At 38.2% G+C, this 15141-nt stretch overlaps 2 protein-coding genes across 10 annotated transcripts in view; one reads left to right on the plus strand and one right to left on the minus strand.

The window, feature by feature from the left end:
• Positions 1–15141, minus strand: part of tous (testes of unusual size) — a 116126-nt gene that overhangs the window by 93570 nt on the left and 7415 nt on the right. The window contains exon 1 of one of the 2 annotated variants that reach the window (XM_073956268.1): positions 13896–13935. The exons of the other annotated variant lie outside the window; for it this stretch is intronic. Within the exon in view, the coding sequence (XP_073812369.1) occupies positions 13896–13920 (25 nt within the window). The 5' untranslated portion in view covers positions 13921–13935. Of the gene's footprint in view, positions 1–13895; positions 13936–15141 lie in introns of those variants that run through there. 2 annotated transcript variants of the gene reach the window in all.
• The window catches only part of LOC141387116 (uncharacterized), a 275784-nt gene that overhangs the window by 65904 nt on the left and 194739 nt on the right, over positions 1–15141 (plus strand). The gene's annotated exons all lie outside the window — the stretch shown is intronic.

A 15141-nucleotide genomic window follows, 5' to 3' on the forward strand; every position in this document is an offset into this window, starting at 1 on the left:
TAAGCTAAGTTTGGACAAAATACACTACACTACACATGCTGGTCGTAGAATTTTTTTTTACAATTTTCAGGTCCGAATAGGAAGATGGCCTCGAAGACTTGATAGAAGCTGCCATCAACATTGGCAAAAAGGGATGAATTGTGTTATGCTGCGATCGATACCAGTAGAGGGCCTGGCAGGCTATATAAGGACCATCAAGATACCATTGGGAAGAGGGTCAACTTCTTGGGATGGTGGCAAATTAAATCTGGTGAGGACGGATGAAATCCCTCATCTGACCAAAGCGGCGGTGTACTTCAAGGGATGTGTCTGCAAACTCGAGACGGAGCGCATCCTCTGATTCTTTGGCATTCAAACCCAAATCATGGATGTGAGGAGATGGAAGGTCTACCACAGGGAGGAAAAATAGGGTGGTGCTCTCCTCGTGGTGGAAGTTGACGATATCTCACAGGCTAGTGTGACAAAAAATTAGGGCATGGCGTATTACCTCTTATATGCTGTCCATTGCCAAATTGGCAGACAAGAATCGGTAAGGACAAAAATGCCAAACATAATTACCAGGAGGTTAAGGCCCCGAGCGACACACTAGAGGGAGCCGAAACCAAGAAGCCCGTTTACTGAGTTCATCCATATCAACCCTCATCGGAGTAAAATGACAACTAAATGGCAACGTTTTACGTTAGTACAGGAACCTGCCAAATTCGTATTTGGGTCCTTTGGTACCCTCCAACTGAACAGAGTATTGAGACATATGCAAAAGCTACTCTTAATACATAAAATAGGTATCAGAAATAATTGAAATGGAATCCGAAAATAATACGAAAGAGTAAAACATCAACTGATGGATACTTTTTACAAACCATGTAGCAGCAATGACGATAATGCCAGAACTAATCCAAAAAAGATGAGTATTAAATGTATATTGCCCAGGCAGAATGAGGTCAAGTCAGAAATGAGACAGCTAATAACTAATAAAGCAGCAGGGGTTTACCTGCTGTGCTATTCAGAGGCGACATGCTGCTAGAGATATTCATCACCTAATTAGTACCATCAAGCATATCGGAGGAATAAATCGATGACTGGAACTAGATTATAAGACACACTTTTCTCAGGTATTATACTTACGATGGATGATTAGATGGCTTCAGACAAATCGAGGATATTTTAAAACTGTTGAAAGAGAGGAATTTTTTCATTAGTATAATTTAGAAAAATGCTCGGAAGATCTCAGAGATTATGCCATTTTAGGGAGGCGTGAAGAGGTCTCTAAGGATGCTGTACTGAACAGAATGAAAGATATTCAGGGGAAGATCGGATTGGAATTATGAGAGGAAATATATCCTTCTATGTCTAAGAAAGTCAAATCTATCTAAATCTATATCTATCCAAACCGCACACCTCAGTATGGGAAACCATATAAAAACCGAGATTGTTTGATAGATGGGCTTGTTGTACAACAATCACCATATTTGTTGTAATTAAAACTTGTGACCGAACACTTCGGCCCCAAATCTCACAAATAATAAACCACAATAAAGCTATTCTATGAGTTATCGTCATGGTTATAAAGCAGCTATGGGCAGCGACACACATTCGTACATTCGTATAGGGAAGACGAACAGAAGTACATGTACACTAGGGTTATGACTTTTTTACAACCTCATATCCCTGTATCATAGCGTGATGAGTTTTGCCATAAGATTACATAAAATCATAATTATAAGGTGATTCGGTGAAAAACCCTCACGCACAAAATGATTTTAAAATTTGAATTTATAAAAATTATGGAAAATTGTTTGAAGTCACTGTAAGGAGATATACAATTGAAAATAAACTTTAGAGTCACATGAGATAATTAAACTGACATAACATTTATTTCTCACTAATTTTCTTCAATTCTGAGAATCGCAAAAATGTCGTAAACGCTTTTATTTAAAGATATAATTTTTTAACAAAAAACAAAAAAATTAAAATTTTTTCAAAGTGGTTTGTGCATCACCTTTTTCAATATTTGAATGAAATAAACATTATTATAGTTATTAGCAGGCTTATATTTATTCATTCGTGCAACAAAAAATAATTTTTGAAAAAAAAAATTTTTTCCATTTCATACATTTTTTCAAAAAATTATATTTTTAAAATCGATTTGTGCGTGAACTTTTTTTATATTTCAATGGAATTAACGATAGCGTAGTGGTTATTAGGCAAAAGTTCATTCATCCCTGCTACAGGAAATCATTTTTGAGAAAAAATGTCAAAAAGTCATAACCCTAATGTACACATCGTGTGCCTTCGTTTGGCTGAGGCATTTGTTGTTATTTAACACAATACAAGCGCAATGTTTAGTTTTCACTTGTGATGGTACCCGATAGGGTTTTAAAGACATCATCCTCAGGGCGATCGCCTAAAACGACTGTTATGATGGTGGTATATTTGAGGCCCGAGGATATCGGGATAACGAAATGAATGTGTTGGGCTCATCAGTGTTGATACCTCAGAACGCCCGAAAAAGACACTTCTATATATCTTTCTAGGAAGTTCAGCCTCAAACAAATAAATTGCGGAGCAAATTGCTGGCTCATATTTGTATACCCTCAGAATTTATGCTAACGAGGGTATATACACTTTCATACGGGCAAAATGTGCCTCATCGAAATAATGGTGTTAGACCCCAAGTATGTCTGGCTGGTGCGCACGATAACTCTCGAACGGATGAACCGATTCGGTTCAAATTTTGGTTTTCATAATATTTTGTCCAAACTTAGTTTAAGTTCGAAGATGAGCTATATCGGTCCACCCCTTCCGGTACCTCCCCCACTAAAGTTCCAAAATTTTCGGAAAATTTGGGGGTACGATAACTCTTGAAGGGAGTAACCATACTTAGCACATCGTGAAATTTCTACCAGAATTAGATGAGGCTCCAATATGGACTCAATCACCAGTCCACCCCTTTCGGTACCTCCCCCACAAAAGTTCCAAAATTTTCGGAAAATTCGGGGGTACGATAACTCTTGAAGGGAGTAACCATACTTAGCACATCTACCAGAATTAGATGAGGCTCCAATATGGACTAAATCAGTCCACTCCTTCGGGTACCTCTCACACAAAATTTCGGATAAGTTCAGTTTAGGACCTGTTCTCGAATCGCGTTGATTATTGTTGCAACAACTTGTATTCACTTCCCCCCATACTACGGTACAGGTTTCATCAAGGGCAAGTCCATACTACCTGAGAAAATGGCCGAAAAGTGCAAAAAGCCCCTATGACACCTTGTGTAGTGGTTGGAGCGCAAGATAACTCTCGACCGGATCTGCCAATTTGGTCCAAAATGCGGCCTTCGTAATATTTTCTGCAAACTTATCATCCCCCCATCGGTCCACTCCTTCAGGTACCTCCCCCACAAAAGTTCAAAAATGTTGGGAAAAATTGTGCGCACGATAACTCTTGATGGGAGTGACCAATTTGGTCCATACTTTACACATCCTAATATATCTACCAGATATAGATCAGGTTCGAGTATGGACTATATTTGTCCACTCCTTCGGGTACCTCCCACACAAAATTTTGGATGAATTCACTTTAAGACCTGCTCTCGAATCCCTTTGATTTTTGTTGGAGCAACTTGCGTTCGCTGCCTCAATTATGCCAGTAAAAGTTTTTTCAGGGGCAAGTCCACACTTCTTGATAAAAACAGACCGAAAGTTGCAAAAAACCCCTATGGCAGCATATGTAGTGGCTGGAGAGCTCGCACCGAATACTGCGTTCGTCCACACTTTGGATATTGTAATATTTCTTCGAATATTAGATGAAATTCGAAGGTGCTGCTTATAGGTCCACTCCTTCCGCTACCTCCCCCACAAAAGTTCGAAAATATTCGCTAAAATGGTACGCGCGATTTCTCATAGACGTAGAACCGATTTGGTCCAAACTTTGGATCTCTAAATATTGTCGAAACTTTGTTTATGTTCAAATTTGGGCCCTATCTGTCCAATCCAACATTTTTTGTGGTTCGAGGATCCTGTGGACATTTTGCCGAAGGTTTTTCTAGTGGCCCTGTTTACAGCGATATTATGGTTTTCGTAGGCTAGTGTGATAAAAAGCCCTATCTATCGATATCCCCGCAAATTTTTGAGCTTTAATCCTATTCATACTTTTTTACGCCCAAAATTTTGAAAAATACGCCCAAAATTTTGAAAAATTTTCAATCCACACAGGCTGAGGGTATATCTCTGTCGGCAAAGCCGACTGATACTTTTTTACTTGTTTTTATATACAAGCACCTTCGAACATAGACGTTCCATACAAGTAAGGCTCCCTTATCTGTGCTTTGAGCCCGACAAAGAAAAGAAATCAATATGAGGGTGATTCCTTCGTATGGTAAACAGTCGTATTCAGTAAACCCTGTGAATGATTAAAGCATGTGGTGTATGAAATAATTGGGCTTTAGACCTTGCGAATCCAACATCGACTGGTCCAAATTCTGGGGAAAACTGAAGAGAGTCAGATCGATTCTTACCATCTAATTGTTGTCTACAAGTCATCTTTCGACAATCCCATGAGTTCAAAGGTGTTCCAAGTTGTTTCTAAATTTGGTATTTTTAGCAAATTTTAATGTATACACAAAGTACCTTTATAGAATTCCAATTGGGATCACAACATAAAAATATACCTGCCGTAAAAATCCTGTAGCAATCCGTTCTTCTTTGCCTTTATGTAAATAATCTGCTAAGGCATTACAACAGCAGGAGCTTGTATAAACACTTGACTACACAGAAGGTTAAACACATAACAGCCAATTCGTTAAGGAGTGTCTGTGACAGACATGTAGAGAGAGTGACGCAGAGATTAAGGAAACATGTCTTAGATTTGATTCATACGATTTTAAAAGACTTCTCTGTATTTACAGGACAATAGGAATTTTTATTAAACAAATGTTTTACATTGTCTGTAACATACACATGCGTTTTTATTTCTTTTATCCAATTCTAAATGGCAACCTTTGGTTAAGATGGTATTGGTCGCATGCATGTGTACACTGTACACTAGAGTGGTTTTAAAAAATCGATGCCGGGGTTTTTTGCTGAATCCCTCTAAAGTGTTTAGTTTTGCTAGATTTTAATATTGCCAAAGTTTGAGCACAATCGGAATATGTTAACTCGTGCCACTTGGGCCTCAAAGTTTCCATAGTAATTTGTATGAGGCCAAAGGTGAATTTTCACGAAATTGCCTTATAGGTCACATTATTGTCCAATCCCTGAGAAATTTTCACCAGTTCATTGATGTGGCTAGAAAACAAATTCTACAAATATTTATGAAAATCGGGTAAGATTTTCATATTGTGCCAATAGTGTATTTGGCCAATTGGGGGCCCTATAATATAGCCCTATATTAAAATCCAGCAGATTTTCACAATTTTTTGTAGGATTACTCGTTTAGCCACCGAAATGAAATGGTAAAAATTTCTTATCGATTGGACAATAAATGTGTCCTTAGAGATTTTGAGGCCTCAGTGGCATGTGTTAACGTATTCCGATTGTGCTCAAACTTTGGCAATCTTAAAATCTATCAAAACTAAAAAATTTTCGAGGGTGGCGCCAAAAAAATCCGACATCGATTTTTTCCCTTTGAGTTAAAACCAGTCTAATATACACATGTATATATGTATGTTGAAGAAGTATAACAACTAATAGATTTCGGATAACAACAATGGATTTTATTGTTATTAAACATTTCTTCTGAATATATGTTTGTATATTCCTGTATATTCATATGTATGTATGTATATGTACTCATTTTATGTATTTTGTGTTTGTTTAGGAAGCCTTTGATTAAATTCATATGTATGTATGTGTTTCGATACGCATAGCAACATAAAAATTAGCTTTAATAGATACTCCATTATTGAAATGACTTTCAGCAATTTTTTTTTTGTTCATTCATCATCGGAAATATTAGCCATAAAATGTTAACGTGCCATTTTGGCCATAAAATTGTAACAGATTTATTCTTGTATTAATGGTTTTTATATCCCAAGCATATATTTATATGTATGGCTATATTAAATGGAGTATATTGCAAATTTATAACTCAAGTTATTAAGACAATTAAGTTGTAAAAGACGTGCAGAACGCCTATGGTAACTGAAATACCAAACAAGTAAAAAATTATCCGTCGGCTTTGCCGACAGAGATATACCCTCAGCCTATCTGTATTTAAACTATCATCTAAGGACAGATCGAATGTATTTAAGGTCTTTTCAGAATTTTGTGGCCCGTTTTGGACATTTGAACTTGCCGACAAAAATGTGGATTAGGATTAAAATTCAAAAGTGGGGAGGAGGTACTTAAAAGAATGGACCGGCATAGCCCATTACAAAAGTTGATCTTATTTTTGATAGATATCGCGCCCACTGGTCATTTCAGTGGGTCATCGCATAAATTTTGGACTAGAAAATCGATATCGGGCATTTTGGAAGTTAAACTAAATTTGGAGAACATATTAGGAGATCCAAAGTTTTGAACCAATTGGTTGCCCCTTTCAAGACACATCGTGCATTCCATTTTGCATTTGAATTGAAATTTTTTAAATATTGAGGGAAAAGTACCGGAAGTTGCTGCCCATCTTCGAACTGAGACTACGTTTGGACATTTTGACGGAAGCCAAATTTTGGACCAAATCGGTTGGTCAGTTCGATTGTTATAGTGCTCTTCAGCGACTACATATGGCGCTATGGGGTTTTTCACCTTTCGGGCAGTTTTATCAAGAAGAATTGATTTGCCCCTGAAAAAACTTTTACCGTCGTAATTGAGGCAGCGAATGCATATGGCTTCACCAGGAATAAAAGTGGTTCGAGAGCAGGTCTTAAAGTGAACTGATCCTCAATTTTGTGTGAGAGGTACGAAAAGGAGTGGACAAATATAATCCATATTCAAAACTGATATACCTCTGGTAGATATATGTATTAGGATGTGTAATGTATGGACTACATCAGTCACTCCCTTCAAGACTTATGGTGCGCACAATTTTTGCGAACATTTTTTAACTTTTGGGGGGAGGTACCTGAAGGAGTGTACCGATATGGACTATCTTCGAACTTAAGCTAAGTTTGGACAAAATATGACGAAGGTCAAATTTTGGACCAAATCGGCAAATCCGTTCGAGAGTGATCTTGCGCTCCAACCACTACAAACGGTGTTATAGGGTTTTTGTTATTTTCAGGCTATTTTCTCAGGAAGTATGGACTTGCCCCAGATAAAACTTGTACCGTCGTATGGGAGGCGGTGAATACAAGATGTTACAACAAAAAACCGAAGCGATTCGAGAGCTGGTCCTAAACTGAACTTTTCCGAAATTTTGTGTGGGAGGTACCCGAAGGAGTGGACCGATTGAGTCATTATCGGAACCTCATCTAAATCTGGTAAAAATTTCACGATATGCAAAGTATGGACCACATCACTTTCTCCCTTCCAGATTTATCGTGCTCACAAATTTTCCGAACATTTTCGAACTTTTGTGGGGGAGGTACCGGAAGGAGAGGACCGATATAACCCATCTTCGAACTTAAACCAAGTTTGGAGAAAATATTACGAAAGCCAAATTTTGGACCCAATCGGCTCATCAGTTCGAGAGTTATCGTGGCCACCAGCCAGCCAGACAGACGGACAGACAGACAGACGGACGGACATTGCTAAATCGACTCCAAATTGTCTGAAACACATTTCGTCCAAACATATTTGGGGTCTAAGACCATTATTTCAATGAGGCACATTTTGCCCGTATTAAAGAGTATATACCCTCGTTAGCATAAATGCTGAGGTTATAAAAAGCAACTCTATGTGGAAGTTGCTACCACCAGCCGAAGGCGCAACTCTTTATACAAGTACAAAATCAATAGGAAATAAATCTCGCATAAAAAATGGAAATAAGGTATTTTTGATTGGAAATGTGTCATCTTATTATTTGTGGAATTTTAATTGGTAATACTTTTTTATACCCTAAGCCTTTAAGCTAGGTTACACACTTTGAGGGTATATACACTGTGATACGATCAAAGACGCGCCTCAGCGAAAAACATGGTTTTTGAACTCAAGCCTCTTGGGCTGAATATCTATTTTCTATAACTTATTTTTTGGCACTCTGTGGGATGAACGCAATGAACTATAGCATCTTCGAGTGAAGTCTCCTAGTGTTAGATAACCTAATTTTATCTAACCAATTTCGTTCATTCCTTGTACATAGTAATATTTCTCAGGTTCGAATTTGAACTATATCAGTACACAACTTCGAGTACTTCCTACATACAATTTACGTTTTCGCCGAAACATTTTTTCCAAATCAAAGAAGGTCTATTTCAAATAACGCCTTCAAACAAGTAAAAAAATATCAGTCGGCTTTGCGACAGAGATATACTCTCAGCCTGTGTAAATTGAAACACTTTTTCCCAAAAAACTATGTACTTTCAAAATGTATGAACCGACGGATTAAAGTTCAAAAGTGTTGCGGAGGAGGTACTTAAGGGAATGGAGAGACATATTCCATTATGGAAGTGGAATCTTTTCGATAGATATCGCGCCCACTAGTCACTTCAGTGGGTCATCGTATAACTTTAGGACCAGTATGCCAGGAATCATGGACTTGCCCACGGAAAACATAATATGTCTGTAAAAAGAACCACCACAGCATCGGAATACATTTCTAAAGGATCTTCGAACAGACCCTAAACTGCACTTAGACACTAATGTTGAACTTTTATGGGGGAGGTACCGTAAGGAGAGCACCATTATTGCCCATTTTAGAAGTTAAACTAAATTTGAACAAAATATTAGGAGATCCAAAGTTTTGACCAAATTAGTTACCTCGTTCGTGCATATCATTTTAGTGACATTTTTTAAATATTGGGGGAAGTACCGGAAGTTTTGGACCGGTATTGCCCATCCTCGAACTGAAACTGAAATATGACCAAGGCCAAATTTTGGGCCAAATCGATTGATTAGTTCGAGAGCTATCGTGCTCTCCAGCCACTACATATGGTGTCATAGGGATTTTTTACACCTTTAGGGCTGTTTTTTTCAGGAAGTATGGACTAAGTATGGCTAACGTGGATATATACACTTTGCTACGATCAAAATTGTGGCTCATCGAAATAATGGTTTTAAACCCCAAATATGTTTGGATGAAGGTTTACAACTTATTTTCCTTCGGGTAACTGCATCACAAAAATTCAAAAAATCGCCTAAGTATATTTTGAGGATTGTTCGAGATTTTGAAAGCTACTACTTGTGGTCCTGATTACAACAATATATTGCTCTAGGATCTTCGTTACTGGCTACAGGAGGGTCATCGCCTGTACGGAGGGGAATTTGGCTTGTCTCTGTCAGTCAGCGTACGTAAAAATACTTTAAATAACATTTCCAGTCGTTTCGTTTCGTATTTTCCATAGGAACAATGCAAAACGAAACATAACCCACGTTGGCCGAGCTCGCTGTTTAGTTTCGTTTTGTTTAAATTCGTTAGTGCGAACAAAACGAAAAGCGATAAGTACTCAACTCCACAAGAGCAGATAGAAAACGGAATAGTACTAAACACATGTGAATAAATCAACAAGTAAAAAAGTATCAGTCAGCTTTGCCGACAGAGGTATACCCTCAGCCTGTGCAAATTAAACACTTTTTTCACAAAAAACTTATGTATTTAGGGGTTTCAAAATTTTGGTCGTATGAACCGACAAAAATGTTGATTAAAGGAATGGACCGACATAGACCATGGGGGTGCCATAGGGGTTTTTACACCCTTCGGGCTGTTTTCTCAAGAAGTATGGACTTGTCCCTGGATCAACTTTTACCATCGTAATTGAGGCAGCGAATGTAAGTTGCTTCAACAAAAATCAAAGTGATTCAATAGCAGGTCTTAAAGTGAACTTATCCAAAATTTTGTGTGGGAGGTACGGGATGGAGTGGACAAATATAATCCATATTCGAACCTGATCTATATCTGGTAGATATTATGAGAATGTATAAAGTATGGACCAAATCGGTCACTCCCATCAAGAGTTATCGTGCGCACAATTTTTCCGAATATTTTTGAACTTTTGTGGGGTAGCTACCTGAAGGAGTGGACTGATATGGCTTATCTACTTAAAGTAAGTAACTTAAAGTAAGTTTGGAAACAATGTTACGAAGGCCAAATTTTGACCGGAATCGGCATTTCCGTTCGAGAATTATCTTGCGCTTCCACCCAAAACAGGGTTTGTTTTTCAACTATTTTTTTCAGGAAGTATGGACTTGCCCCAGAGGAAACTTGTACCTTCGTATAGGGGTCAGTGAATACAAGATGTTCCAACAAAAACCAAGGCGATTCGTGAGCAGATCCTAAACTGAACTTTTCCGAAATTTTGTGTGGGAGGTACTCGAAGGAGTTTACCGATTGAGTCCATATTGGAACCTCATCTAAGTCTGGTAGAAATTTCATAATGTACAAAGTATGGACCAAATCGGTTACTCCCTTCAAGAGTTATCGTACGCACAAATTTTCCGAACATTTTCGAACTTTTGTGGGGGAGGTACCGGAAGGATTGGACCGATATAATCCATCTTTGAACTTGAACTAAGTTTAGACAAAATATTACGAAAGCCAAATTTTGGACCGAATCGGCAGATCCGTTCGAGAGTTATCTTGCGCTCCAACCACTACACACGGTGTCATAGGGTTTTTTGTAACTTTCAGGCTAATTTCTCAGGAAGTATGGACTTGCCCCTAATAAAACTTACAGGGTCGTATAGAGGACAGCGAATACAACTTGTGTAAACAAAAATCAAAGCGATTCGAGACCAGGTCCTAAACTGAACTTTTCCGAAATTTTGTGTGGGAGGTACCCGAAGGAGTGGACCGATTGAGTCCATATTGGAACCTCATCTAAGTTTGGTAGGAATTACACGATGTGCAAAGTATGGACCAAATCGGTTATTCCCTACAAGAGTTATCGTGCGCACAAATTTTACGACAATTTTTGAACATTTGTGGGGGAGGTACCTGAAGGAGTGGACCTATATGGCCCATCTTCGAACTTAAATCGAATCTGGACAAAATATTTCGATACCCAAAATTTGAACCGAATCGATTGATCCGTTCGAGAGTTATCGTGCGCACCAGCTTGCCAGACAGACAGACAGATAGACAGACGGACGGACGGACATTGCTAGATCTACTCAAAATTGTCTAAAACGGATATCGTACAAACATACTTGGGGTCTAAAACCATTATTTCGATGAGGCACATTTTTGGTCGTATCAAAGTGTAAATACCCTCTTTAGCCTAAAGGCTGAGGGTATAAAAACGTTTGGTGGTTGATCAAAATCACTGTGGTATGCTGATGCTAACTTATAGGGTTGTTAAGCTATCACATGTGTGTGGGTGCCTGAGAGTGTCATTAACCATAAAGCACAGCAAACGTTTGCCAAACATTCTTTTTGTTTGGGTGGTGAATGAAACAACTCGGCAAAGCATAGCCGAAGTACATTTCAGCATTCGTACAGTTTTCATCCTTTTACATTGAAAAGTTTGTGGTTTTGTTTTGGTTGTGAGAATGAAACGATTCAGAGAAGCTGAAAAGTTTGTGGCTTTGTGTGATTGGTACGGGAATCGTTTTGTTTGTTTCCGTTCATTGCTGTCAGTAGAGGAACCAGCCTGCAACTTGCTAGACTTTTGGTACAATATGTGTGACTAACGATTACAGTTTTTCATCGGGAATTCCCGTCCCTGGCAATTTTCACTTTGGAAATGTTGTAGTCTAGTATATTTATTTATTGGGAAATGTTATATACCAAAAATGTTCTGTATATACGTATGTAGTATATACGAGTAGTCAATCCCGGGAATTCCCGGTAAAAGAAATGCCCTACTAACGATAAATTGAGGACACTTGTCAAAAACTCAACACTTTGTTCATCTAGTTGTTTCATGCTACATGATTTACGGATGACATTAGCAACCTGGTCCATCGTAAATTATGTTACCTCCTCGGCTGGGAGGGCTCTTATACAACGTAGCACACTCCTCTTCACCCTATCAATCTCGGAGAGCTCCATAATTTGCCGGTTGAATGTAATAGCGTTAATCGTTCTTTCCCGGATTCGAGAGTGATTTTACCGTTACCCACAATTTATTCTATTCTATACCAATAGTTGCATTGCTTTAGGTAGTCTAGCCACTTTTCCGCTGACGCTTGCCTACCAACCTGTTGACTTCAAGAGTAATGTTCCTAATTTTTCGGTCTTCAGGGTACGAAGAAGCTCGTCATGCTTCACTTGCTAATCTTGTCGCATCTGCTGGGAAATTTGGTCTAATTTCGGCTATTTGACCAGCAGGTATGTAGCGAGCGGTTGCAGCTGTGGTGATGTACCGGGAAAATATTTTATCTACAGAGGATCTGAGCAATGGGCAGCTCTCTGAAGCGGTGTTTGGCCAATTATCTAAACCCTTGCCAACAGCTTTTCCTTGGTTCAAAAAAGTTCATCGGTCAGAGGTTAAGAAGTCGAGCCGAGCGAAGTGACGGGATGCCTAGACGTGATAATATCGAGCTGTGGTAATCTCCTCGTATCATCGTAGGAACGTAATCGTTCATTGTGCAAAATGTGGAGCTATCATTTGATTGGGCAACGCTGTACATATCTGGTTATATTCTAGGATAGAATGCCAAGACTTATGGTGAAAATTGAAGTCCCCTAAAGTCGTTACACATTAAGCAACTCTACCTTGTTGACAAAATAAAAAAGCAGATGTGGTAAGCGTCTAAACAACCCTTACTGCACTCGCACGTAGCATAGTGTGTTTGGCTACAAATCAGAAGTTCGCATGATCAAATCCAGCAGAGAGCGAAATAAAATTGAATAAAAATATCAAGTGTGTTAAAATTGAAAATCAATTCCACCTCAACTGTTTTGCAAATAGTTACGACTACCAAAAAGTATTATAAAAACCCATTATTAAGTAAGGATTTTTTTCTGAGTAAATTTATTCAAAACGTTCTATTCATCGCGGCAACAATGTTGCTCTTCCGGCTTCTAAAGTTTACAAATTCAATTATAGGAACGATGCATTCCTGGGGTGCTGAAAAACATCATGAGGTGGACAATTTTTTTTTTGAGACTTAGGTGATGGTCTCGTTTTCCGACGACGTCGATGAATCTGACGACGAAGTTAGAGACATGCTGGGAGATGTTCATGGCTATGACCGGATTAGCCTCGGAATTGCACCTATTCCCTACATCCATTACATCTCACCGATGATGACACGTGGTGGACACTGATCTGGCAAACGGACCATATCTATGGTCCGGTGTGTTCTTCTCTATTCTGACACGGATCAAAGAAAGAAATATACTAATCACAAACACATAATTATTGTGGTGACTGTCATTAGTCAAAGATTCCTCCAAGTCAATGCGATGCCTAGAACCGGCCGCGCTGGTGGGCACGATTGCTATTAAAACGAGTGACTGACATTGCTCAAACCATTGCACGTCGTAAATATTTCTCTCAAACATTAATCAAGTTCGAATAAGCAAGGTATCAAATAACTCCTTTGGGTACCTCTCTCATAAAAGGTCAAAATTTTTGCTTATGTGGAATTTAGGATTTGTTCGAGGATTGTTTTGACATTTTCATCGAAGGTAGTCGTTTTAATTTTTAACCCCCTAGTGGTCCTATAATTTTACAACCCTATAATTTTATTGCCCATACTTCTCTCGATAATGTCCAAAACTGTGCCCAAGTGGTATTTTAGCAATAAAAGAAGGTTTGCTTCTATCTAGGTATAACACTTCTTTTGTCACCCACGGAAACGTCATTTACTATTAAAATTAGGGATCTTTCAACAGTACATTCAGGTCCCGCACACCTGTTATTGTTGTTTTTATAGCCATGAACAGAGGATATTTAGCTGTCGGCAAATCCAACTTTTTCTTTTTTTTTTTTGCATATTTTTTATTAGAAACGTTTACATCCACAAAATAGCTGATTGCACCTCATTTCCAAATTCCCGTTGACAAGAATAAAATGAACAACAAATGTGCATCGCGAAGAATCCTCTACTCTTCGGTTGCTGTGGTTTTTGTGGCTCGCATCCATAAGAAATGAGAAATAAATGGAAAATATTGAGAATTTCCTATGTTTGTGATTTTTATTGGCTGTGAAAGTGTGCGCTGGGGGTATTAACGCGATGTAAACAACAACAATTCGATGGCGTTGAACACGTTCAGCAAGACTCGATGGCTGCAACTAAACGAACAATAACAGCAACCCTCGAAAATCCATTTGTTTGCTTGTTCAGAGTGTCGTCAATGACAGTGGTATAGCCGCACATTTTAATGCATTATCGTCACCTTTCACTAGCGTTGCCACAACAACGTGAGCAGAAACAAACACACACACACACTCACTTATGTGAATTCACATACTCAATCAGACAATGGATTTTGTGGGGAATTAAATTACAACTATATGGGAAGAGTATCACAACCACACATACTTTTGTGTGGGCACGAAAATATTTTGTATACAAACATACATACATACTTATTTATTTTGTAGCAAACACCTGTGAAAATTTTTGTAAATTCTCTTTTCTTTGGGAAGATTTTTGTGGTATTAACACATGTTATTGTTTGCCTTCTTCGTTCCTTGGGCTTTAAAAGGTAAATTATTTTGAAAAAAATACAACCTAATTCTAAACTTTTAAATTATTTGCTTCCTGAAATAAATCATAAGTGAACATATAAGCCCCATAACATAACAAGAGAATATTTCTTTTTGCTAATACCCTGGCTAAAGGTACAAATAATTGCTTATTTTAGCCCTCGTATTGTAAAGACTCAATGTAAAGTTGGGAACAAACAATATTTTAGAATCCTGTGAATTAAATTTCCATTAATTTCTAATATTCAAATAAGCCAAGCCAAAAAGAACCCAACCCAATCTAAATAGCCTGGGGGCGAAGTGTGAATATATTTATGATGTGGCAAAAGTCTGATATTTTGTTTTATGAAAAAGTTATTGGAGTGTTTGCTTAGGTTGGATGTATGGCAATATTCTTCGTGCCTCCTTTCCACTCTGCAGCCTTTTATTTGTTTTATTCTCACAATTAA

The sequence above is a fragment of the Musca autumnalis genome, unplaced genomic scaffold (assembly GCF_047663935.1).
Source record: "Musca autumnalis isolate F117 unplaced genomic scaffold, ASM4766393v1 scaffold_5, whole genome shotgun sequence".
NCBI classification, from domain to species: Eukaryota; Metazoa; Arthropoda; class Insecta; order Diptera; family Muscidae; genus Musca; species Musca autumnalis.